Genomic DNA, 25829 nt, shown 5'->3' with positions numbered 1-25829 from the left:
TATCAGGCGAAGCGACCACAAAGCCTCAAAGTTTTCAATTGACAAAAAAGAAACACATGGTTTTCAACATTGCTTAGAGGGCGAAGCTAAGTTACTAGGGAACAGGGAATTCTGCATTTCATTCACGTCATCAATTATTATGATGCCTTCAACCAAAACACAAGAAAATGTTTGCGTAAGAGAAGATTTTAATTCCCCGAGGATTAACCCTCGAACACAGACATGACCGTGACGTCATATTCGTATGGCCGTGATGTCATATACATCTGCACCTCACATTTCTTTCCAAAGCGACTCCCCCAACCTGTCATTATAACTGCAACGGCATACAAATTCGATTAATCATTATTTTAGTAACAACGAGATGTTGATGGTGTCACACACCTCATAGGAACCAAAAGACGATCCCTCGGCGAAGAGTAATTTAAAGTTTGACCGAACTTCGTCCCCTGACAATGCGTATACAGCTAACGGTGGTCAAATGACGTTGAGTGGTAGAGATTATTATTTGGACCTGCTAAGTAAGGCTGGCCTGGCCTTTTCGAAAAGGTCGAGTAAACAATCGCCTACAGCTGCATGCCTCACCAATGTATTCGCCAGTAAAACACATTTCTTTGAGGTATAAGCCGGGGTTTGGAATCCCGCATTGTGTAGAGGGATCACACCAGCCTCCTTAGCCAACATTCCTACATACACATCGTCAATTTTGAACTTGGGAATAGCGTTGAATATATCCACGAAAGAAATCACCACATCTCGTGATAGAACATACCCCGGACCAGCACAGAAGTCGGGGTAGTGCGTTTCGTTGTATTCCTCTTCAGTTACGAGCCATTTTCCGCCTCTTAGAACGCGAGGGTTTTTGTACAAGTGTCCAAGGAAGAGACTTTTTCTCGGTGTCTGAGGTTCTTCCAATACTCTAAGCAACGACTGTGAGTTTACAAACACATCATCGTCAGCTTTGAGTAAGAAAGTAAAATTGCAATATTTCGCTGCCCATTCGAATCCCATCTCTATCTTTAGAGTTTGATTCCAGTAGTCCTCGAAGTAATCGCCTCGGATCAAATCTCCGTAAAACGCCTCTTCCCGCAATAGCTGTTTGGAATGGTTAGTATTGCGTGTTTGCCCAAGCATGAAGATTGTCTTCCAGCGAGGGTTTAGTGAACTATCGGAACCCCAAGTTTGACGGATTGCTCTCCGCCTGTCGAAATAAGCAGGAGCTGAAGCCACTAAAATAAGAAGGAAATAATGCTGCTGACATAGCGTTCGTGTGGTTAAAGTGCTCTTGTGTTCATAGAAGACCTCTTGATTTACCAGTGAAGATTCTTCGACAAGGAATGGTTTGTTCGATCGATCTTCTGTCGACTGTGGTATCACCTCAATTTTTGTGTAAACTTGCACTGATCGGAGCTGTCGTGATCGCGCAGAGCTGGAAGAAAAAGTCTGTCCTGACTCGGTCCATTCCCTAGCAAAAATGACCATCATCATAAGCACTACAGTTGCGTAGAGGAAGGTAACAGCTCTCTTTACCCAGCGTTTATACGATACGCTTAGGTACACTCCTTTCATGTTGCCTCTTCTGTGGAGGGACGTCTAATTTCTTCGATTTGCTATCAAAAACACTACTGGCCTCCTTCTCCGTTTAGAAAGGTCGTGATTAGTTGCTCGAGGCAGAGTAAGATCATTCTACATTGCTAATCGGAATGGTTCATGCACGTGAGACAACGCTGTGAACTATTTATTTCAAGTTGTGCCAAGCGCCACGACAACCAGCCCATTTGTGTATCGCAACAAAAGACGGTCTTAGTACATAAAAGGTGCTATTTTACGCAAGTGAGTTAAATTCCCGGAGGACACAGTAATTGAGCAATACAAAACCCTTGCTATTGCGTTTGTTTCGTAAAAATGCAGGAACTCAAGTTTGACGTTATTTTTAACATTTTTACGCAAGTTAAATTCCCGGAGGACACAGTAATTGAGGAATACAAAACCCATGCTATTGCGTTTATTTCGTAAAAATGCAGGAACTCAAGTTTGACGTTATTTTGAGCATTTGTTTAACTGAGAAACTTTTAACCTAATCGTGTTGTAAAAGGTTTGTATCTTGTAGTTTAACTAATCGTTACTGCCCCCAAGAGTGCGTTTTAAATGTAGTAGTGCAATTTCTTTGCTCTTTTTGTCGTGTACGAGAGCTTCAGAAATACCTTTCAAGTGAATAAAACAAACGTTTTATGCAAATGAGTAGCACATTAATTTTGAATCACATTTCCGCCAGGGCCGATTACAATGGAAAAATCTATTATTTATGGGGTACTTTTAAAGGACTGTCATTTCTTTTCCAGCCAATTTGATTGAAAGAACTAAAAGAATGCTCGAGACAAATAACTGGTAAGCGAAACCGAACGCTATCGCTTTGCGTGTGTTAGGTTAGGTTGAAAAAAAGTTTGTAGGAAGATTTTCAAGGCAGTCAATAAAAGTAGCAATTGCATAATTAATTTCGACGCTCAATAATTAAAAATCGCTTTTTGTAGAACAATGATTTTACAGCTGGTTTGTTACTAGCGACGCAAGGGTAATCAATAGCAAATAACACAGAGGTATCAAACTTGTCGTTGATTAGTACTTTTTGTGCAAACAACCAATTCCGAGTTCCTCAAAGCTTGCGTAAATTGTAGCAAGTCTCTAGACTGGCATGGTATTCACCAAGGGTTTGCGCAAAACAATGAATGAGCAACCCGGGGAAACCATTTGTCTACTTCTGATTTTTCTATTATCGTTAAATCAGAACACTAAACTTCCGATAGGGATTGTGGAATGCCCCTTGCTTCGCGCTTCACCGAACCACGCTACCTAGGAAAATTTGTTATCAATAGGTAATATGATTCTTTCCTCCCCTACCCCTTTGTCAACGTTTAAAATCAATCTCATAAAACAACGTTAAACAGTTCTAAAGGTCAGCCGTTACAAAACTACACTACAAAGTTAAACATTGTGAAATCAAAGCTCAGCCCTAATCACAGTCGACGTTCCATGTGGAACGTAAATATTGATCCCAAGCGGAAAAGAAACCATTCCTACAAAGCAGAACCTCTGGGTTAAAGTCCAGTCCAAGAATACGACATCCCTCCCCCCCCCCCCCCCCATTCTCTTCGCTACCACGACTTCTGGGACACAGTGTTCTAAATTCAAGACAATAGATATTTCAATTGCTTCAGTTTGCGCGTGCGTCGCTCGTGAAAACAAGCTAGAACTTTTAATACAATTTGGTAAAAAAACTATGTAAAACAAGATCCAACCTAGTCACAGATGACTACTGTAGGTTACTCACTTCACATTCATTAAAAAAAAATACAAAGAGTGAAACTCTTCAGAACAGGTCATGAAAAAAATGTTTTTAAAAAAAGTTCTCGAATTTATCCGGGATATCACTGTTTCTTACGATTTCAGAAAGCTTATTTTTGAACGTCAAGTCGTTTTAAAAGGACGCAACTTGAGATTCCGAAGCTACAGCCGAAGTATTTGTTTTGGACAAGTCTATTGTCTTGTCAGTGTCTTCTTTTCTTGTTTAACTTTTTTGGCTTCACTGTACTGAACTTTAAATAAAGTAAACTGCCTCTCTGCTACGCAACCTAGGCCGTGTCTCTCCAAGAATCACTTGAAATGTCTATAGTGCATGCGTCCAAGCTGTGAATCCCATAATAAGGTGAAACGCATCGAAGGTAGACCCGGGCTTCCTCATCATGACAAACTTGCGAGAGACTACTGCGAGACTTCCAGTTAACCACTTATATGTTCAATCACTGCTGAAATCTTGAGGCAGTTTTCTTGAGACTCCTGTCCTGCAGATGCCGAGGACTAAATCCACGGTCTTCCTGACTAATTAGTTTGCGATCTTTTTTGTCTTCGCTCACACTTCGGACACACTCCAGATTTGAAGCAAATTCTGCCAAAATGACATAGAAAAGCGACAATTAATCTGATAAACTAAAGTGAAGACAAAAAACATCATGCACAGGGCGCCATGGACAATCAGAACTTCCCAATCGAAGGGACAGAACTCTCCGAGCCGCCATACTGTTCTTTTCGTTGGTCCGAGGCAGGACCCATCAGCTCTGTAGTGTTTCAGGAAGGGTTCCATCCTTATTGTTGACTATTTACTCGGTTGAAACGGCTGCAGATTTATTTTGCTTTATTTTTACCTTGTTCCTAGTTGACTAATGGACAGTTATGTATTTGTATTCACACCTCTGAATGACACAGCCAACGAAAACATAAAGAACGAAGGCTCGAACGGGAGATGTTGAAACTCCCGCACAGTATGATGTGATAAGTTTGCTACCAAACAATAACAAATAATATTCAGCTTACAAGGGTTGCTACACCACCGCAGTCATAAGTCAGAGGAAGGCACAGATTATTTCTGGGGTCCATTTTATTTTATTTTATTTTATTAACTTTGCCAGTCAAGCTGGCAGAGCGCCACAACAGCTTGCGCCAATTACTGTGGCCCCTTTTTTACCCTCCCAACCATGATACACAACAGAAGACAGACCACAACACCGGAAACTACGTGCCCTACTCTTAGCGACAAGTGTGTGGGTTCTTTTACGTCCCACAGGATTATTAACATTGAAGGGTTGTGAGACGGGACCTCCGGTTTATCGTCCTTATCCGAGAAGACTTGAAAGTCTAACCATTTGCAGATGTAGTTACAAAGGCAGCACTTTTTCCTCAGTTATTTAAAGACCCTGAGTGTTGGTCCGGCCGGAGTTGAACTCGCGACCTCCCGCGTGACAGCCCGGTGCTCAACCAACTGAGCCACCGGTGCGCGGTGCATGGTGGTCCCAAGATTACACGGAGAAGAAAAATAAATTTCGCTTACTTGTGAAAGACTGTTCTACATTGCTTGCATTGTGTTGAGTGAGGATCGAAGGCAAAAATTACTTCGTCCTTTCCACAAAATTCGCAGACGAAACCCTTCGCTTGACAAAGCTGTAATAGAAAGGAAAAACGTCCAACATGAAAAAGCTCGACCGATACCCGTTGCAGCATAATTTAGAATAATCTCTTATATTCGTGACAGAGTCAACGCAAAAAATAGCCGCTTTGAGCTGACGCTTTGAAAACAAAGCGTATCCGCCTAGTCTGTAGCGAACCGCCGTCTGTTCAAAGTTGCACCCAAATTGCGGTTTATGAAATCGCACCCGGTTTAGTCGGTTTACACTTGAGCGCGGCAAAATTTGCATCAAGTTGCTGCGACAAAAATCACATGTGTAACCGGGCCTTTAGAGGATGCTAAAAAAGATAAGTGCAAGACGTTGCGTGGTCCAGTGATTTGGGCGCTTCGGTTGGGTTCCAATCCCGCTCTGACCAATGGATTGATATTTCTTCACTGATGCAACTCCACCCCTTTCCCCCTGGATAGTCCCCGTCCTTTTTGATTGACCAAAGTAATTACTTTGGTTTTGGTTTTACGAGACTCGATTGAAACTCGCTCTACGGGCCAAGGCCAAACGAGAGAGATGGACCCTTCTGGGTTATGGACTTCTAGAGAGCCCAGAAACGAGAGGGAGGGATAACTCACAAAAGGTGAAGACTCTTGCACGTAAAAGCCAAAGGGCATAAGAATGGTAAAAGCTCCTGCATACCTGATGCCCCTAGCTTGCAGTTAAGGATATAGTTTGTTACAGGTAACTTATTTTAATTAAAAGATCTCTATACCTGGCAATCGGATTTGATGTGCGTGAGGAAAAGAGAATGAATTTTTGTCAGGAAAGGTAACAGTACACCAGAGTTCACATCAATGAGATCTTGAAGAGAGTAAACGTTGGAGCTGTCCACAAAGTGTTGTCTGTCCTTAAGCTGGAGATCAAATGGGTAAAATTAATAAAATGTTGAATTTTATCAAAATTGTTAAATTCTTTAGTGACTCAACATAAAAAAAACTTGAACTTGCTTCAATTAATTTCCACAAGACGACCAAAAACAAAGGGAAAGTTATCAAGTTGACGCTTTATAATAACCCCTGGGTGGCCTTCCTTAGTTCCATTTCACAACCGAACTCACGGTCCTAAAATAACTGGCCTCTAAAGACCACACCATAAATGGGCCTTCCTCTTTTTGCGACCCCAACCGCCCTGGTGAAACTTAACGATTTTTTTATTTCCATTAACTCCGAATGCTGTGATTCATCTCTACAGTCTGGCTCAATATATTCTCTCGGCTATTTCCAGAGTTTGAAAAAGTTAGAACTAAATACCTGGAGTAAAAGCTTGTTTTCTAAGGCCTGACGGCATATAACAAAGTACTTCTTCATGATGAGAATCTCTTCCCTGAGTCGCTGCGGAGGGGCAAATAAACATGATCATTGATAAACCAATAGAACAACAATTTTGACACCTTAAGTTTGCTTAACCGATTGACTCCTAGTTGGGACACATTCGATGCATTTTACTCGTCAATGGGGGGATGGAGGGGGGGGGGGGGGGGGGGGTCAATGGGTTAACCAACGCAAAGAAGTCGGGATCCCAGGAAGACCCTCACGCTCTCTGCGTAGGTCTTGCACGAGCACGCGATTGAGGCTAAGTAAGCGAACTATTTAATTTGCATGAAAGGGGCCCCTGCATTCAGCCTCAATTTCATGCTCGCTCCAGTGCAACCTCGGGAACGACGTATCGCGAACGCAATCTTGTAAAGAGAAAACCAGACTGAAAAACTTATTGTTATTGTCAAAGTTGTTTTCTTGGGGCAGTGCGTAACAAGCAAACGCACCAATCTTTCTCTAGAACTCGTGACGGTTGCCGGCGATAGAAACCATCTCGCCTGCTGTTTTGGCTGGCTCCTCAACTCCGTTGATAGTAGGCATATTTTAACCTACTAATGCCTGTATCGTAAAACCTTCTGACAAACCTGTCACAAGCTCAACTATCTTTGATAAAACACACCCTAACCTCAACAATGTTAGCTCCAGAGCAGATGAACAAATATTTGAATGCTCTTTTGGTCCCACCCTTTAATCAAACTCGGGCAACCAAAAATCAATATTGTCTTCACCAAATAAAAAGGAATCAAGAAAGGAGTCGTGCTTTTGTTGGCTTTTTCATGAATGAAGCCATTTTATTTCTGCTCAAAAGAGCGACCCAAAGAAATCCCATAAAAATGAGTTCATGCTCGACCTTAGAGCCACTCATACCTTGACTTCTCTTAGTTCCACGACAAACTTGAACAAAGATGGATTTAGCTTTTCTATCTTTAGAAGAGGCCTGTCAGTCATAAGGGCTAGTAACTGTTTAGATTGTCTGGAAACCTGCGTAGCAAAACAGAAAAAAACACTGTTTTAGATTAAGGGGCTAAGGAGCTAAGGTGCTGGTGGCATTTACGGCATGCATATTTTCCCTCAATTTTAGTACCAACATTGAATTACACTTTCTTTCAGTGTACCCAATTAACAGAAATCTCAAATAGTTCTTACACACTTAAATAATTGTTGATTGATTGATTGATTGATCGATCGATCGAACGATCGACTACAAGCCAAAGAAAACCAAACAAAGAGAACCAGTTATGCTGTTTGACAGTTTTGCTTGCTTTGTAGTGTTGCTAAGCGCTCCGAAGCAGGAACTTTGCGAGGTTGAGATTTCTGTAGCTAGAACGCTTCCAAGATTACTCATTGTTCACGAGAGTCGTGTAGTTTTCAATTCGGCACGCTCTTTATCACCGTTTTTGATGGTTTTATTTTGTGCGCGCGCGTCATCGTTGCTGGGTTCTGTTCTATGAGAGAGGTAGCTTATAACATAAACTTGGAAGGCTTAGATCAAACCAGAGCTTTCACAATAAGATGAAAAGGCAGCAAAACCATGCATTTAACACTGAGGCAAAGCGACCTAATTTATTGGCCAGGCTCGCACGTCGCAACTGAAACAACTTATCAGACCCTGCAATGGCTTCAGTTTTGCTGCATTTGACAAATCAGTAATTTTGTCCTGTGTTCGATGAGATGGAGAAAATAGCATGCTTTCACCAACCCATGATGCAGCACGCTTTGGGGTTCTTTACATGAAAACAATGAAAAGTTACGCTGTTCGCTGAACGGAATATCCATTGCCTATGCAAAGAACAACCCCAACAAGGAACTGAATTATGGGTTGGTGTAAATCCGAATGCAGTTGTAAGTTCTTTGCCGGAAAGACCAAGCAGTGGACACTCGCTCAACACTAACCTTATAAAGACTGAAATCCCAATTATGGACGACTCTGGCAGGAATTACCACAGAGTCATTCCAGTGGCATTCTTCACAAAAATACTGACCAGAATAATCGCACAAGCGCGCCTCTGAACGCTCACCCCCTAGAGCAAGGATAAAGGACATAAATATCGGTCCTCTGCAGTCATGTTAAAATCTAGTTGCAAATATAGGGTCGATTATTTAAACAAACTTGAGCTAATCAAAACTGCGTTTCAAATCTATTGAAGGTATTAAATTCATCAGGCCGGGTGGTTGGGGGTGCAGGGATAGCGCAATGGTGACGGAGAACACTCGCCTAACCCCAATGTGGCTTCAATTCCCAGATTCGGCGTCATATGTGGGTTGAATTTGTTGGTCCTCTACTCTGCACTGAGAGGTTTTTGTTGAACAATGTTAAACGATGTTAAACGATGTTGAACGACGTTGACTGCTGGGGTGGCCGAACGGTTTCAACACATCATCAACATTTCATCCGACAAGGCTCCACAACTGGTCTGGTATTCGGCCAACAGTTGTTACTATGATTACGGACATGGATACGTCGTTGATACCTATTAGTGCGCACGCGCGTACCTAAGAATAGGGAGCTTAAGCATGAGACGTTTTCAAGCCATGGAAACCGGAAAAAACCATTTCGCATGTCAGGACATGAAAAGCAACTTCGCAATACAAATGTGGTAGTGTCGAGACAACTTAAAAATGAGACTTCCTGATTCGGAACAAACAAGGCAACCTCTAGGGAAGATAATGGACCTTTCATTTTTTAACACTCACGTATTAATCCTATTTGTTTCCTGCATTCAGCGCATTTGTACTGCTGCGACGACAATCCTGGCTCTGGACAAATGCTCAGATTGTATGTGCTGACTGAAACCTGTCAATTATTAAAGCAACGTCATTTGTAGAAGAGTTCACGTTCAGGATCGTTGTTAATCAGGAGAGTCTAGAACGTTGCGTAATAAAATCACCTGTAAAAAAGTTGGCACTTTTTGGAACCCAAGATTGAAAGTGCCCAACATTAAAGTTGTTTGCAAAAACGTGTTGCTCTGACAAGGGGCTACTTTATATTCTCGCGGTTGCAATTTGCGTCCAAATTTTCGTGTTTTACCGACACACAGCAACATTGTTTCTTTAGATGGTAACCCATTTATACATGTGCTGTAGGTTAACGAGTGCGTCGAGCTGTACGGACGCTGGGTGCTCGGGATGTCCAGGGGCCTGCACTGTGATCAGCCGGCCAGTAGACAGTAAAACGCTCTCATGGCTGGCAATCGCCGCAACCCAGCCATGAGCCCCCACACAGAGACATCCTTTGACCGCTGACTGCAACCTAATCACACACAATGCCAGCATCTCTTCGTTGTTAACTTAGTTACATTGCATTTAACCATATGAAAAGACCACAAAAGCTCCCCTCACCTTGCGACTGGCACAGGCCCTTCGAATCAGTTCCAAGCAATGTTTGTGACTGTGATATTTACAAGCTAAAAGAGAAACAGATGGATTGGAATCGTGAGCACTAAAGAGTGAACGAAAATAGCTTTTGGCCGGGAGCAAAATTATTTGCAGCAACTCACATGCATGTATAGGGGACGATCTTACATGGGAAAGTGTCGCATAAAATAGCCTTGCAATTGAAGACTGCAATCGAAAATAACAATGGCACCTACTTTTAGACGTCTTTATGATAACCTATAGACCCAGGGATGGCGTAGGGATGGCGCAGTGGTGAGAGCACTCGCCTTCCACCAATGTGGCTCGGGTTCGATTCCCAGATCCGGCGTCATATGTCATATGTGGGTTGAGTTTGTTGGTTCTCTACTCTGCACGCAGAGGTTTTCTCCGGGTACTCCGGTTTCCCTTCTCCTCAAAAATCAACATTTGCTTTGATTTGTGTTAATTGTTAATTTCTATTTACAGTGTCCCCAATTAGTTCTTCAGCGCTAGAACGACTAGACACTTAAATAAAGTTCCTTTCCTTTCTTTCCTTTCCATATCACTCAATGTCCAAACAAAAGATTTTGCACTTCTAAGCTCTCATTCAGTGTGAGGCTGGACGTGCAGAGACAATGCAAAGACAAAGTCTTTATTCCCCACGGACTCCAAAATGACCGCCGGGTGAAAGAGGCGAATTTCATCGACTTTTAAACCAAAAAACCGAGTGAATTACAACTGCTCTTTTCATTGCAAGTCACGAGCTTATAGATGGAAGAACAAGTGCTCTACCAGCTGGGGAGACTTCACAAATCAGATCAAATTGAATCAGTAGTTGACTTCCAGTGCTTTGGAAAACTAAAGAGCCCGGAGGAAAACCTATAAGGGTAAAGAGAACCAAAAAACTCAGCCCACGAACGGCGCCGACCGCCAAAAAGCGAGGGACAATTTGGTGGAAAGCTACTTCTCTAGCCACTGCGCAAGTCCTGCCGCATCATACGGAACGAAAGCGAAAATTAAACAGGCGTTAAAATCACAAAGAATTGGCTTGGGGCCGGGGTCTCCAGCAATGATGAAAGCCACGTACTAATTGGGTCCGCAGGTGTTAACTGATCCTCGCCTGTCTTTTTAATTATTATGCCAATATTGAACGAAATGATATATGAAATGAAATCATATATTGAACTTACATGATATGCCAATATTTTCAAACGCACTGTAAGTAGACTAGAGAACAACACTCACCGAGGCAAGTGAAAAGAGATTGCCACATCCAGATCGCTTTTCCACATCTATCGCAATTGATCTTTTTTCCACGGTCTTCCTCTTTCGTAAAAGTATGACCGAGAACCTTTTGCACACTTGATTCACCAGCGGATTTGGAATCCTATAAACGACATTCACACCAAAGAAAATTAGAAAGTGGTCCTTGCAACAGTGTTTTCCGCAAAGATGTTTTAAGGACAAAAAACCGCTTCCGTGGGGACCAGCCAATAAGGCGACAGGTTCTGCGACCGGTTCTGATTGAGTTGCAATTAAAAGTAGATTTTGTCCACAAAGAAAATGAAATGAGGGCGAAGCCAAGTTTCACACCAAGTTGTCTTAAAAGCCTTAGTAGGGAGCTTACGAAACGAGGACGACGACGGCTACGAGGACTGCATTTAAAAATACGAGTTCGCGTTATTCATATCACTACGAAACTATTTCATGTCGTTTCACGTTAAAAACGTGTAGTAACTGTCGAGGAATTAAACTGGTATGAGTGAGTTGGAAGCGTAGAAAGAGAACTGAAAATTCATCGTCATGTGCTAACGTCCTCCACAGGACCTTGAATTTGTTCATTTCACGTCGTCATTTAGGAGATGACGGCAAAGAAATATCCCAAAATGTAAAACGCACGTGCAGGGCGTGCAGAGCCATTGTTTTTGCTCACTAAAAGGCTGGTGTTCACTAGCGACGGAGTCGGAGTCGGAGTCGTAATCAGAAGCGCAGAGCGATACGATCTAGTGATAATCAAACTGTCGGAGTCGGAAGCAGAACACCGATTCCGCTCATGACTCCGCTGCTTATGATCCAGTGAAAACTGTATCGTCGGAGTCGGAAGCAGAAACGGAAGAATAAACCAATCACAATCTTCGATTCCAAGCATTGTGATTGGTTGGTTCTTCCGCTTCTGCTTCCGACTCTGACAATCTGGTTTTCACTGACTGGATCATAAGCGACGGAGTCATAAGCGGAGTCGGAAGAAAATGGGAACGTTCCGATTCTTCCGACTCCGATTCCGTCGAGCTTATGACTCCGCTTACGACTCCGATCTTTGATTTTCACTAGGTTATAAGCGCTCTTACGACTCCGACTACGACTCCGACTACGACCGACTCCGACTCCGACTCCGTCGCTAGTGAAAACCAGCCTTAAACCTATTGTTTTGTAGCGTCGTCGTTGCCGTCGGCTTCGTCCTTTCGTAAGCTCCCTAATGTGCATGGGGCGACCTCACGCGTTTTTAGGCGCAATGGAACCAAACCAAATGTTGGCCAACATCGTTCGTGTGTGCAACAAGGTGCACGTCAAACCTCCGGCGCCACTCAACAGCAGATGTAACGTTGATCAATTTGCTCGTTTCTGGTGATTGAAACAGCAAAAATGATCACTGCTCTTAAAGAGATCAAGAAAGATGTACACAAGTCATTATCATGTCACACCTGTGTTTCTTGAAGTTTAAGTCGGAGTTGAATCAGTTTAGAGATTAGTTTCCTTTTCTCCTGAGAGTCTTCAGGTGTTGTGTTTATGAGATCTTTACAGGCATTTATTGCATGTTGCAGCTCCTCTGAAGTGCTCACGCCCATGAATGACTGAAAATAAGTGGAAGTAAGCGAATTTTCAAGCACCTACACACACTATATCGAAGAATTGAAGCGATTATCGCTGAAGATAACATAGCTTTTGGGGGCTGCTCTGGGCAACATTACACCACAACAATTTACAATATAGACCTCTTTCATAAAGGCAGCCAAATTAAATATTATTTTGTATTAATGCTAAAAAGCCTTTCTGACCTCGCTACAACGAGCAAATTAGAGCATCTGTTTCAAAATGAGGCCAGTAGGTCTATTTAACAAAAATACAATAGAATGTAAAGATGATCGCCATTTATGAAAGTGATCTGGGCCCGGTTGTTCGAAAGCCGATTAACGCTAATCCCAGATTAAAAAATTACCAAGGAGTTTATTTCTCTACTCCCAAATACTTGTACAACGCTGATATTTGGCAAAATTTTACATTAGAGGAAGTCAATCTTGAAAACCAAAAATAACCAAAAGAAAGATGTACTTAAAAGTTGAAAACATTTAACCAAAGTTTATGCTAATCCTGGATTAAGTTAATCGGCTTTCGAACAACCGGGCCCTGTAGAATATAACAAGTTTGGCTTTAAAAACACATTACAACTTAAAAAATACTAGGAGACAATACTATCATAAATATTTAAAGTAATTAGAAATATGATGAAGTCGTGCAACCTCTGGATTAGCTTTAGGACAGTTCACATGATCAGGAGACTTACAATTGGGAAAGTCAGGGTTATACTTTTTCTTCACGTTTTTGACTGAGCCGAAAGATCAAAAGCTAGTCACCGCAAAGAGCATCCAACCAACTTGGAACGCAATTGCTATAAACGCAAAGACAAGTCACCATTCGAAATCTATATTTCTGAAAAAGACTTGTCTGTTCACTCACCTGCAGTTAAAGCTTCAATTCTGACTACTTCCGGCAGTTTCTTGTTTCAGCGGTAAGCCTCACTTTGCAGCTAATATATCCCAACCGATTTTTAACATTTAAGCCAATTTGCTGACCATTTCGATTACTTTCATAACTCTTGAGAGAAACACTACCCATCTTTCTAAGAACCTTACTGATGCCATGCATCAAATTTATTTTTAGTGGTAATAAAGCAAATAGGCCATTTCAGAGTTCATGTCTGTCTCCTCTTCAAAGTGAGTCTAAGTGCCAAGTTTTTGTGATGGTAATTACTTCCAATCTAAATAGAGTGGTTTTCAATTGAGTGTCGACAGTAGTTAGCGAATTGCTTTGGTCTTGCATTACTTCACTGATGGTGAAGTGATTACTTCACTTGCATTACTTCAATGGTAATTGGTTGAAAGTTCTCGCGCCACTTTTGCAACCAATCAGAAGTGAAACCAAAACCAATCGTGGCTCGCGCGTGCACATTTTCCCGCGCTTTGTGTCGGCTACGTGTAATTACTTCGAGTTTTGATTAGTTTACTGGATTGTCTCCGTCCTTTTTGATTGGCCAAAGTAATTACTTTGGTTTTGGCTTTACGACACTCAATTGAAACTCGCTCTATGAATGAAAACTAATTTTCATAAGAAAATCTTCGCACTTTGACTCGATTTGAAGAGGAGGCAGACATGAACTCGGACTGGCCTATTGAGCCCTCTTTCGCGTTTGGAAACAGCCAAGCTGTGAGCAGAGCCCAAGCTCTTAAGTGTGAATATAAGAGAGCATTTTATGAAGTTCTTTTTGTTAAGCTCTCCCCATTACAAGTTTCCTCTCGCCTCTGCCATTTGCGCCTTGGTTTCCGAGGATACTTTAACTTGAATTTACACTGTACTAACGTTTTTGTTGTTGTTGTTGTTGTTTGTTTCTTTCGAATACTCTGTTTGCAGAGTTTGCTGTGAAGAGAATCAGGGTACCGGCAAGTATTTATTTGTTTGAAATGAATTGTCATGTCGGGAGGTGAGAACCAGAGGAAGAGCAGGAGAAAAGCATCACGTGACCCTTCGTTGGTCCACCACAAACACGACGGGTACAGACTGACGATTTTACTGTCATGCATACCAGGTCCACCTCTTACCCATAACATACATTCAAGTGAGTGGCCTTTTGAATGTCCATTTCATTTCCACTGCCACTGTGATAAGACGTTTCCGAACGTGTGTGGAGGGCTGTTTGAAATCGTCCTTATTCGCCTTTCCCTTCAGTAAATGCTACAAAATTCATAAGTTAAATGTCTGATTTCAGACTGCTAAATCGATTCCCCCTTACCTCAGGTGGAGAAAAGTGATCCTCTTCTAATCCAAGCAACTCGTCAAAAATCTCGTAATCACTAAACTGACTTTCGCTACCGGGGGAACCTATCGTAGAATCGCCCCCACTGGAAATTTTACGATTTGAAATCCCCGACCAAGAACTGGGAGGCACACAACCTTCGAATTGAGAACTTCTGTCGTTTATTTCCAGCGTGTTGTGCCTGCTACTTCTTTGCGAGCTCGACTGGAATGAGCCTGATCCATTAAAGCTCCCCGAACTGCTCCTCGAACATGTGTCGTAACTTTTGTGAATTCCAGGTACAATATTTAAGTCTTTTCCCTCGTAACTTTCATTAGTTTCACCAAAACGTTCAATTTCCGATATTCTGTCCACTAGTTTGGGGGTACCACATTCAAAAGCTGCCAATTCAGCATGATACTCTGGAAATTCAGAGACATTAGCAGCACCAGTAGCAATAGTTTTTTCTTCTAGCACCTCATCAGACGCTCCGCTTGTTTCATCCCCCTGGGCCCCTTGGGGATGATCTGTTGAAAGTGAAAGTCTCTGAATGTCTGGTTGGGTGATACTAACTGCACCTTCAAAACCATTTGCACGATATTTTGACAATTGCTGTCTATCGTCCCCTTCAGTCACTCCCCTAAAGTTGCTTGTTCTCGAATCACTGTTTTTGTTATTTGTATCAACGGTGCTTTCAATATGGCTTTCATCACGTGCCGCAAACCCGATGTTCTCCCTTTCTTGTCCAGACAGGAAACCCCTTTGTACAGCATGGTCAGATCCAGCAACAGCATCTGAAGGCGAGGTCTGTTGCCGTTTGTTGCTAATAATCTGCTGAAGTGCTGTTTCAGTCATTGGTAATTCCATTGTCAAAGGGATATTATCGCCTTCTGTACTCGAAGCACTTTCCAAAGCCAAGTTACCTTTCATTTGTGTAGAACTTGCATCGCCCACCTCATTCAAGGAAGCAACGCCCTCGTCAGAACATTCCGAGTCCAAATCTCTCTGAGTTTTTTTATCCTTGTTAGCCATGGTACCAGTTTCATTAAAATCCACGCTTTCCGCAATCATTACTACTTCTGCCTTCTTTTTTTTCTTAGGCTTTTTCCTCGCAGTTCGTTCATTCCCATTATCCCCATTTTGTATATAATGTTCGTTTCCATTCCAGCTACTTGATTTTGATCCACAACCATTCACAAGGTTTTCTCTTTTGGGAAGATGAGACAACATACCAACTAAAAAGAAAACAGAATAGTTTTAAAGTGGTACTATGACGAAAATCGCATCTTTCCTATCTAAGCCATTTTGAAACATAAACAAGTAGTCTGCGTGAGAAGAAAAATGCTGTTTACTTTTTTCAAGTATCTCTTTTCGTTCCAGAGATATTCGAGTTTTTAAAATATGCAAATTAGCCTAGTGATGGCGTCATACACTCAACCAAATCTTGTTCAAATATGATGAAAGAGATATCTCAGCAAATTTGTATCAGAAATTTTTGATTTTTTGCAGTAAGATTCTACTAAATATTCTCCACAATATGAGCTTAACAGTTCTGTTACCATGGCATCATACTGGGTTCCAGACCTCCCCCATATTATGAGCTTTTCTGGCCACCTTTGGCGTTCCATTATTTTGATATTTGCTAACAGCACTTCATATACATGATCCAGCAAGCATATAAATATGTTAGGACGACTTTGTGGCCTTGCTTATCATTTTTCAAGCTGAAAATCACTAACATACTGAAATCAAGTGGGTGGGGACTGGAAAAGAGCGAATTGCCATGGGAACAGAAATTTTTTTATAGCCATAGGTGTGTTTCCTGTAGAACTATTAGACTACCAAGTTTCAATGGTCTGCGCTGTAAATTGGCCAAGGTAACTCTATTTATATACTCCAGGGCTTGAAATTGCTACTCACTGGTCGTCAATGCGACCATAAATTGAGGGCTGGCGACTAGATTTTCAGCACTGGTCGCCAGCTGGCGAATCACATTTTGTCTGAGAACCCAAGATAAACAGCAGACAACTGTTGTATTTGAATCTTTATATGATAAAATCGTTCGGAACTGGTAGCTAGAACACGACTTACCTTTCTTTCCCCATTACAATAATGTATAAATACTACAAGAAAATCGGTTTTTCACATTGTTAATTAATAGCACCAATGTACTTCGATACTTCGATCACCGCGATTACTAGGTGCCATATTGTTTCAGAGGCTTCATGGGATCGTGGGCGCACTTGAACACCGTATGCTTCTTGCCGGTTACCGTGAATTTTGCGCCCGGAAGACGAAGATTCGGTAAGAAGGTTAATTGATAATTTAAATCCATCGTCATTTGAGAATGCTGAAAGCGTAGATTTAGCATGTTTCAATTTTTGGCGCACTTTCCATTTTCCGCCAAAGTCACTATAGCCTAGTTTTCATATATCAGGAAAACCCCAGACGATCTGGGATTTCGCAGTTTTCCGATAGTCCCAGATTTTGCCGACATATCGGAAAACCGCCAGACGCTTGTTCTAGATTCTCCCGATAGTGACTTTGGCGGAAAATGGAAAGTGCGCCAAAAATTGAAACATGCAATTTAGAGGATTGGTAACGAGCTAAAAACCGCCGCCGACGTCCCCGAAGTACAAATTTGAGTACAAAATTTCATACGTCGGGAATGATCGCCGACGAACGCAAATATCTGGGACACGTCGGGAAAATAGAAACGCTTTCTATTTTCCCGATTCGTCCCCGACCATCCCAGATTATCGGGATGTCTACGATTTGTGATTTTCATTAGTCGGCAAAATCTGGGATGGTCGGGAAACTGCGAAATCCCCGATCGTCTCGGATTTTCCCGACTTTTGAAAACTAGGCTTTTTTAAGCATCACGGATAGGAAACCCGAGTACCTCGACATGCGCAGAACGTATGCGCAATAACAATAGGGAGTTAAAGAAACGACGACGGGTACGGCAACGACAGCGCCAAAAAGCAGTAATATTATTGGTTAAAAGAACCAAAATGATCGTGCTGCACGTGCGGCACGCATTTTTGAACAATTCCCCCTGTACTCGTCAAAACTACTACGTGAAATGACCAATTACAACGTGGACAAACTACAGTGAATCTTTGAGTCTCCCTCTTTACTTCAAATCCGTCCTTACCAATCCAGTTATAGGACAAATGAATGAAGGGGTAGTTTCTAAAGAAACTGTGGTGCTGCGTCGGTGGGGAAGTAGTATACAAAAATTTGGTTTTATCAACGGAGTTGATAATGTAAATTGGCCACCGTACAGAGATTTTCGGGCTAACGCTCGGGCTAACGCTCGAAACGTCAGCTTTTAGAATCTCTGTACGGTGGCCAATTTACATTATCAACTCCGTTGATAAAACCAAATTTTTGTATACAGTTATAGGACACTTCGCTCATATTGAAGAATATAAACAAGATGGAATAATCATGAAGTACTAAGAATAGCTCAAACTTATATTTTGAAGTGACGTTTTCGTCGCCGTAGCCGTCGTGGTTTCTTAAACTCCCTAATAGTACGCACCATCCTAAACGTCTAACCATTTTCAGATGAAATTACCAAAACAGCACTTTCTCCTTAAGTTATTTTAAGATCCTGAGTGTTGATCCGGCCGGGGATCGAAACCGCAACCTCCCGCATGACAGCCCGATGCTCAATTAACTGAGCCACTAAGATCTAAATCGCTTTCCATTCCAACAAAAATTCCCGTACGAAATTTCAAAAAACAGTACTAACTGACTGAATGAAAAGCGCCCCTGATATTAATGTAAATGTGTCAAAAGAAAGGTCGAGAACTGTTTTAGTTTACCCGAGTAAGAAATGAGTGGAGCTGTGGAGTCACCTTCCACAGGTCGCTTGGAACTGCTTGTCAAAGATCTGAAAAAGAGCAAAAAAGAGAGCACATGGCGGATCATCTTCCTGGGAGCCTCCATTGCTTTTTAAAGAATAAGTTGAAGCTCGAAATCCTTCCATAATTCCCACGTCAAGTTAAACGACGTTTGTACGGATATGAAAAGTGACGGAGGAAGAAGGAATGGGTTGGACGATTTTTTATATCTAGCTCATTATCCTGCACGTGGTTGAAACAAACTTACAGCTGTATATTACAAAATTTACAATCTTGTATATAGTTAAATGAAATTCAATAAAACAATAATTGTTATTCCATTCGCAATTTATGGCTGGATATGAGATTGCTTAAAGCCAATGGGTGCCTTGTTGGCTATTTACCATCTCATATTCATTCAACACATGCTCATGAATATTGTTAAAAAGACAACTTCTCTTGCCACCTGACTTTGTAAAACAAGAAAGATGGAGCCACCCGAAGGGTTTCACACTCTGAGGTTGAGACTCCTCCCTGAAGTCACCAGTCAAGTATTTTCCTGACAAAATAACAGTGTACACATAGGTACTGTAGCTCCCTTTCAGGTAGTGAGTTGGCAAGAAATTAATCCCAAGACTCCATGATTTAGGAAAAAAAACAACGAAGGAAACTTACATGTAACTTGCCGCTCATCCTAAAGCCTCCTTTTCACTGACAATGCAAGCAAAAAGTGCAAGCGTGCACATAACAGCTCTTATTTCACCATGAAAGTGGCCTTGATGCAAGAATATTAAGCAAAAAGTGCAAGGATCAAATTTTTGCTTTTTTTTAGCTTTTAGCTTGCCCTTCTGCTTGCACTCACTTTATATTATGTGAAAGTGAAACACAACACAAGCACAGAGAAATTTAATATGTCTGATTCTAAATTTAAAAGAACCACCAACATGCAATGCTCATTTACAACTCCCAGCTGAAATTATCGCTTAAATGTTGAGCAACATACAACAGATTAAGGTTTCCAAGCAAGAACACAATCTTTCAAAAGCTTTTGTCTAACACTTTCAGTAAAATGTCTGTTTGGATGTGAAGAGACGCACGCACAACATTCAGAACACTTTCCTATACGTTCAAGACTGCAAGAGACTTACATGTCAAAGTCCAAGTGAGATATGCCATAAATAATCAAGTTTTTTGTTTTTTCTGCCTTCTCTTTGTCCCAAAGAAATGCGTGTGGTTGGTAGAATTCTCTATGAGATATAAAACAGCAAGCCAAAATTAATAAAAATTTAATTTTTGATATTTTATGCAAGAAAGCAAAACAAAAAAATATGCAAAAGAAAATAAAATGGGGTAAATTTAATTGCCAACACCTCTCTATTTATTTAGCTATAGTTTTGGGCCAATTCCTGATTACTTGGGGTCAGCATGAAACTGTGATCAATGTAAAATAATCATTAGGCACATTCTAGATAGGAGGAATATGTTGTTCTTAAGGGTATTAAAATTGAAAGTTTTCTTTTGACATCCTAAAATGTGTATAAAAAATCACAATTACCAAGAAACATGAGCAAAACATGTCATTTACTTTGTCAAACTGTCAGGTTTAACGAAAGTGAATCATGACTTGACAACATTTTTTCACTGTGAAAAAGTGTTTCCTTGGTGTCAAATTCCCTTAAGGCCTTATTCAGTCATTCTAATTTAGCACTGTCTAATTTGTACCAAGTTCAGAATTTTTAACATACAAGGCCACATTAATTTTTTTTGTAACAACTACTTTAATGTGCTAACGTTTGCTATTATTAGTCAAACATCAATCAAGTATTGAAATACAATGTCAAAACTCAACTTTGGAACTAAACGGTTTACTGTATTTGCAAATTCTCTTTATTCTTTAATTCAATTGTCACCTTTCGTACATTTTCCATTGATCCTTACCCACAAAATAGCCTAGCTAATTGAGACGGGAAGGAATTCAATTAATAGTAAAAGATTACAATTATAATAATAGGGGTTGAGACAACTCAGCTATAAAGAGACCAAATACATGAACATGAACATAAATTATTACATTAAAATAACAGTGAGTATATACAATACATGTATAATTACAAAATAGGTAGAATAAAACAAATATATGATTGAAATTAAACTGAAAATTTTAAATTTAATTATTTATAATCAATTAAAAAACTATATTTTTCAAAAAGAAAATAATGCAACATTAATAGTAATACATGCAAACTTACAGATAAAAATTAAGTTAACATAAAAAGTACTTTGAAGGCATGTTTTCGTCAACATAAAAGGTGAAGGACTTGGATTAAAAATAAACATTTCAACCCTTAGCCTTTTAGTTAAAGTGATTAGAAGGATAAAAATGCTATACTGTACATAACCAATCAGGGTCTGAAATTAAATTTTTGGTGCAGGCGCCAGTTGGCGACTAAAAAACATTTTTCAGCTGCTAGATGCAAAAATCTGATTGCCAAAAAGTGTTTATCATTTTTTTGCTTCTGACCATAGACAGAAACCATGTCGAATTTCCAAAATACATTTCTAAGCAGCACTTAAAGCATTGATATTTACTACTCACAAATTATTGAAAAAGGGTCAAGGACTTGCCCTTGAACTTTTCAATGTGTTTCCATTGAAATGTGTCTAAGTTTGAAAATTGGACACCCGTTTTGTTCAGCATGTTCTTAGCCAGTATAAAGGAAGGATAGCATGAATTACTAGCTGTGCACCCTGTTTATCATTAATACTGAATGGTACATAATTAAGTAATTGGCCAAGGCTAATAATGAATCTGTTGTAGTCATTGTAATTATGAACAAAGTACCGGTATTAGTAGCATCAAAATACGTTTTTTTCTCATTTTTCAATACTGTATGAAAAGCACAATTATACTAATGCATTCAAATGACAATGGGTATTGCATACATCAAAGAATTTCAACATCATTATTTTACTTGTCATCGAAAAAGACAGAAGCTACCAGAAAATGTCTGAAATCTCCCAACTGAAAGTGAAATGCTAATAAAAGACTTAAGTGTTAATGAATGTTCTCAGTTGTCTTGTGCTGTATAAAAATCACCCATGCTGATGCGAAAGAGTAATTTCTCAAGTCGTTTGCTCATTATGTTAGTGACAGTCTACAAAACATTGCCCTTCGCAAAATATCGTTTCAGGTATCAATGCTGTACTCACGTTATCTTCCCTCAACATTGCTAAATTAACTGCTTCCGATTTGGATGTCCACTATATACTTTTTTCATAAATTTCTTTGCTCGCTCGTTCTTTATCCACTGACTGCAAAAACTCATATTTAAAAAACTTGTGCAGCTTGCCAGCAGACAATAAACAATTATTGGATGAGGTTGAGCACAATATCATGAATTATCAAAACCGAGGTCTGTGTTATCTGCCGAAGGCGAAGGCTGAGGCAGATAACACAGACACAAGGTTTTGATAATTCATAATAAATTATCATGCGAAAACCGAATTCAATAATTGTTTTATTATACATTTTTCACATAATTCATCCTCAAACAGAAGCGAAGCGTTCAGCCATTTTGTTTCTGAGGAGAACACTCCAAGGGGCTTAGTAACCAGGCAGATGTTGAACTTGACATGATAAATGTAACATCTGCAGGAGATATTACATTTATCATGTCAAGTTCACAAGCTATTGTGAATTGATTGAATTCTCTCGACCAATCAGATTTTTCATAGTGAGTCTGACGTATATAATAATAAACCTTGTCGGTAGGTAAGTACTTCATGTATGGGGCATGATATCACAGAAAAATATGGCGGTTGTTGTTGTTTGATTACATTGCGTGGAAGAGAAGTATCAAGTGGGTAATTTAAAGGGAATCGTTTTTTTCATTTTTGAGCTACAACAGCGCATGAATTTTTTTCAATTTGAAAATAAATTACTTTTCAATCACTGGATTAGTTGGACGTGAGGTTGAAAGTCGCCAGCTGGCCACTTGCCTGAAAATTCCAGTCACCAAGGCTAAACTTTCAGTTGCATTGGAGACCAGCTGGTCACAATTTCGGAACTGAGTGCAATGTTATTAAGCATAGCAAAGAAGCAAAGAAAATGTGTGTAAACTATAAATTGTACAGAATGTTGTACTTTTGCTTGTTCATTTTTAATTTTACAAGAAAGTGGACAAACCTTCCACAGGAATACCCATGACATTTTAACCAGAAGTTAATTATAATTAATTTAAGAACTTCAAAACAAACACACTCATAAGTTTGTGTATGTTTAACCCTTACCCTCCTAAGAGTGACACTTATAGATTTTACTCTGCCTAACGCCAGACGATTTTACTCGCCAATGGGGAGCCCCTCAGGGGTGAAAGGGTTAAGAACAACAGTGGCACACTGTTTTTTCCAAATCCCTTTTTTGTTACCTTAAGAGGGATAACAATTTATAAATGCATTAACTTATTGACACCTCAAACACCCTAGGATGCCCCCAGTTGACAAGTATTTATTAATTTCCTGGCCCTATAACCCAGCATCACACAGAGTAAAATCTTTTTATTAAGTCTCACTCCCACGTGTCAATGGGTCAATTCAGCATTCTCGTAACATAAGGAAATGGTTTCTTGAGACTTCATTGACATACCAACATTCACACTTTAAATATGCAAGTTATTACTCTGTGAAGATCATTGGCTCCTTTAAAAATGTATTAAATGATCCTGGGAGCTTGGCAATTTGTCTTCAATGTAAATGACTTTGTATGACATAGCCACTGTTTCATTAAAGTCTTTTAGTAAAATGGTAGCCAATTATTTATGGCAAATGAATCCAGGGAGTGAGATGAACACTGCATACTGCAATCTACATGTATGCTTAGGACAAGGGGATGAGAAAATGAGCCATAACTTGACAGTCTCTTCACTAAGCCTTTACCTCCAGTTTTTGTGAGTTTTTCATCTCACAATTTGCAATACATCATTCAAAAACGTAAACCAAACGTGCACTAAAAATTCCCTTTTTCTCTCTTCTTGAGGTAAACAGGAAAGCCAACTACAGATTAATGATTACAGACTGCAGTCTGTACAGGTGTACATACAGTTGATACCTTAAAAGCTTTTCATCTTGTGTAATGACATTGAGGTAGCTACCAAGCGTGTTTTCTTTCAGGCCTTGTCTTATCCATGCCATACATTTCTCTTCGTCAGTTTTCAATCGCAACCTTGATGAAAAAAGTAACAAGACAGTGTTTCAGAAAAGGAATAGAGACAAGCTTGCACATTGTGACAAGCAATTTCAAATCACAATGGAAAAATTATAAGACTCTGGACAGGTGGGAGCTGGTGGAAAAAAACAGCACAACTGAAGCTGTCCAATAATAAGGAAAAAGAGAAGTAAACAAATTGCTTGGACTAACAAGTACCAAAAAACACAGAAATCAAATTTTTAGAAAGTGCACTTTTTTTTTCATTGGCAATGTGATAATTTATTTAATGTACATTATTTTAGATGTCATATTAGTTGTCTTGCTGAGTAACATTATTATTTTAGAATTTAATAATACAGTGTACTTGTTGCTATAATTGTAATGCTTTTACATCAAAACAGCCGAAGACTGCATACACAGTTTAGGTGCGTGACATAAGGCTTTAGCAATAATTTTATTAATCCTGTATTTAATATGCCTGTAACAAATTATTATCAATGTACTTAACAACAATATATAATTATCACATTCGCGACATTAGATCAAAAGTACAGTAACATCGGTACTTGGTACACGTAAAAGTCTTCGCAAACAAACAGGAAGTTAGAGCAACATGAACAATCTTTAAGTCTATTTAAGGTCTCAGTAAAGGTAAATTTGGGCGTCTTGCTCAAATGTTTGTCTTTGCAAATCTTGAATTGATGGGCTGTGAAATATATTTTCCCGAAAAAAAAAATTCAGAAAAATCAATTTTTAAACTGCTAAAATCGCTTTTCTTTGTTTTCTTTTTTTTTTTTTCACGGACACCTCATTTTTCTTTAATGAAGGCTTAACCACAACAATAATTTGAAGGACGTTTAAGCAAGGATGACAATACACTGTAATAGTTTTTCTAAGCAAAAACAACCTTGGGTTCCACACACTTCAGATGTGTTTTACATGAAAAGGTACGAAAAAATTTCTAAGTCCATCTCCTCCAAATAAAATGACCAAAATTGAGGTTACATGAAGGACACTAAAACCTGATGATAAATTCTCAATTTGCTCTCCAAACACCCATACCCTTAATTCAAATTTTATTCACGGACCAGTCCATGCTGAATAAAACTACAGTATGACAATGATGGAAAGTATTATTTTGAGATAATGTTCTCAAAGCCATCCTCATTGCCCTTGCTTTTAAAAGCTGCCTAATGGCTTTATCTTTCCAAGCTGGCAGGAAAAAGACATCAATGGAAGGCCAATAGACTTGATCCATGGCTTTTGTCAATCTGATGGATGTCCACCATTCGTCAGCAGTCAAGCCAGACTTGCTAATACCAAAACAATATCATGGTATTTTAATTTTTATAATCTGCACCCTGTACATTAGTCAATGAATTTGTTATAACTGTACCTGAGAATGTCCTCAATGTCTTTTTTACAAGTAATTTTTGTTGCCAGAGACCAAAATGACACTTGATTGCTTGAAGCCCAGCTAAGCAACCTAATAAAAATACTTCTTTCAGCCATTTATGGAGACATGTATACTATTAAAAAAGAGGTAGGTGCGGTGGCCTCATGGTTAGCATGCTCAACTCTGGATCAAGTGGTCCGGGTTCAGGTCCTGACTGGGGACATTGTGTTGTGTTCTTGGGCAAGACACTTTACTCCCACGGTGTCTCTCTCCACCCAGGTGTATAAATGGGTACCGGCAAAATGCTGGGGGTAACCCTGCGATGGACTGGCATCCCATCCAGGGGGGAGTAAAAAATACTCCTAGTCGCTTCATGCCACAGAAACCAAGATAAGCTTCGGCTCTGATGGGCCACTTGGCTCGTAAACAGACTTTACTTTTTCATTTTACTAGTAAAAAAGATTAGATAAATACAACACTAAAGAATTGACTGAGGGAAGAAAGAGAGAAATTTAACAACAGGTTATAAAGTGTTACAAGTTAAAGAAGACAGGGCTCGACATTGCGACTGAATTTTTTCCCTTTGCGACTAAAATATCTGAAGAAGTCGCAAATTTGTGACTTGTTTC

At 40.0% G+C, this 25829-nt stretch overlaps 2 protein-coding genes across 3 annotated transcripts in view; both read right to left on the bottom strand.

The window, feature by feature from the left end:
* Window positions 1-504: 504 nt before the first annotated feature.
* On the bottom strand, window positions 505-1665 carry LOC138011589 (beta-1,3-galactosyltransferase 5-like). The gene has a single exon (XM_068858669.1). The coding sequence runs from the start codon at window positions 1567-1569 to the stop codon at window positions 505-507; it is 1065 nt and encodes a 354-aa protein (XP_068714770.1). The 5' UTR covers window positions 1570-1665.
* A 1545-nt stretch (window positions 1666-3210) lies between these two features.
* Window positions 3211-25829, bottom strand: part of LOC137994370 (differentially expressed in FDCP 8-like) — a 31597-nt gene continuing 8978 nt past the window's right edge. The window contains exons 3-17 of one of the 2 annotated variants that reach the window (XM_068839949.1): window positions 25201-25290; window positions 23706-23819; window positions 19747-19845; window positions 18581-18648; window positions 14745-15982; window positions 12382-12531; window positions 10925-11066; window positions 9665-9729; window positions 9020-9119; window positions 8219-8346; window positions 7193-7306; window positions 6260-6340; window positions 5722-5862; window positions 4883-4992; window positions 3211-3943 (exon numbers count right to left, since the gene is read on the bottom strand). In XM_068839949.1, coding sequence (XP_068696050.1) covers window positions 3877-3943; window positions 4883-4992; window positions 5722-5862; window positions 6260-6340; window positions 7193-7306; window positions 8219-8346; window positions 9020-9119; window positions 9665-9729; window positions 10925-11066; window positions 12382-12531; window positions 14745-15982; window positions 18581-18648; window positions 19747-19845; window positions 23706-23819; window positions 25201-25290 — 2707 coding nt within the window. In that variant the 3' untranslated portion in view covers window positions 3211-3876. Of the gene's footprint in view, window positions 3944-4882; window positions 4993-5721; window positions 5863-6259; window positions 6341-7192; window positions 7307-8218; window positions 8347-9019; window positions 9120-9664; window positions 9730-10924; window positions 11067-12381; window positions 12532-14744; window positions 15983-18580; window positions 18649-19273; window positions 19293-19746; window positions 19846-23705; window positions 23820-25200; window positions 25291-25829 lie in introns of those variants that run through there. The other variant, XM_068839955.1, reaches the window with a different exon arrangement.

Source organism: Montipora foliosa, chromosome 1, assembly GCF_036669935.1.
Source record: "Montipora foliosa isolate CH-2021 chromosome 1, ASM3666993v2, whole genome shotgun sequence".
NCBI classification, from domain to species: domain Eukaryota; kingdom Metazoa; phylum Cnidaria; class Anthozoa; order Scleractinia; family Acroporidae; genus Montipora; species Montipora foliosa.
Note: the sequence above shows the minus strand (reverse complement) of the source record. Positions and strands in the feature narration are given on the sequence as shown.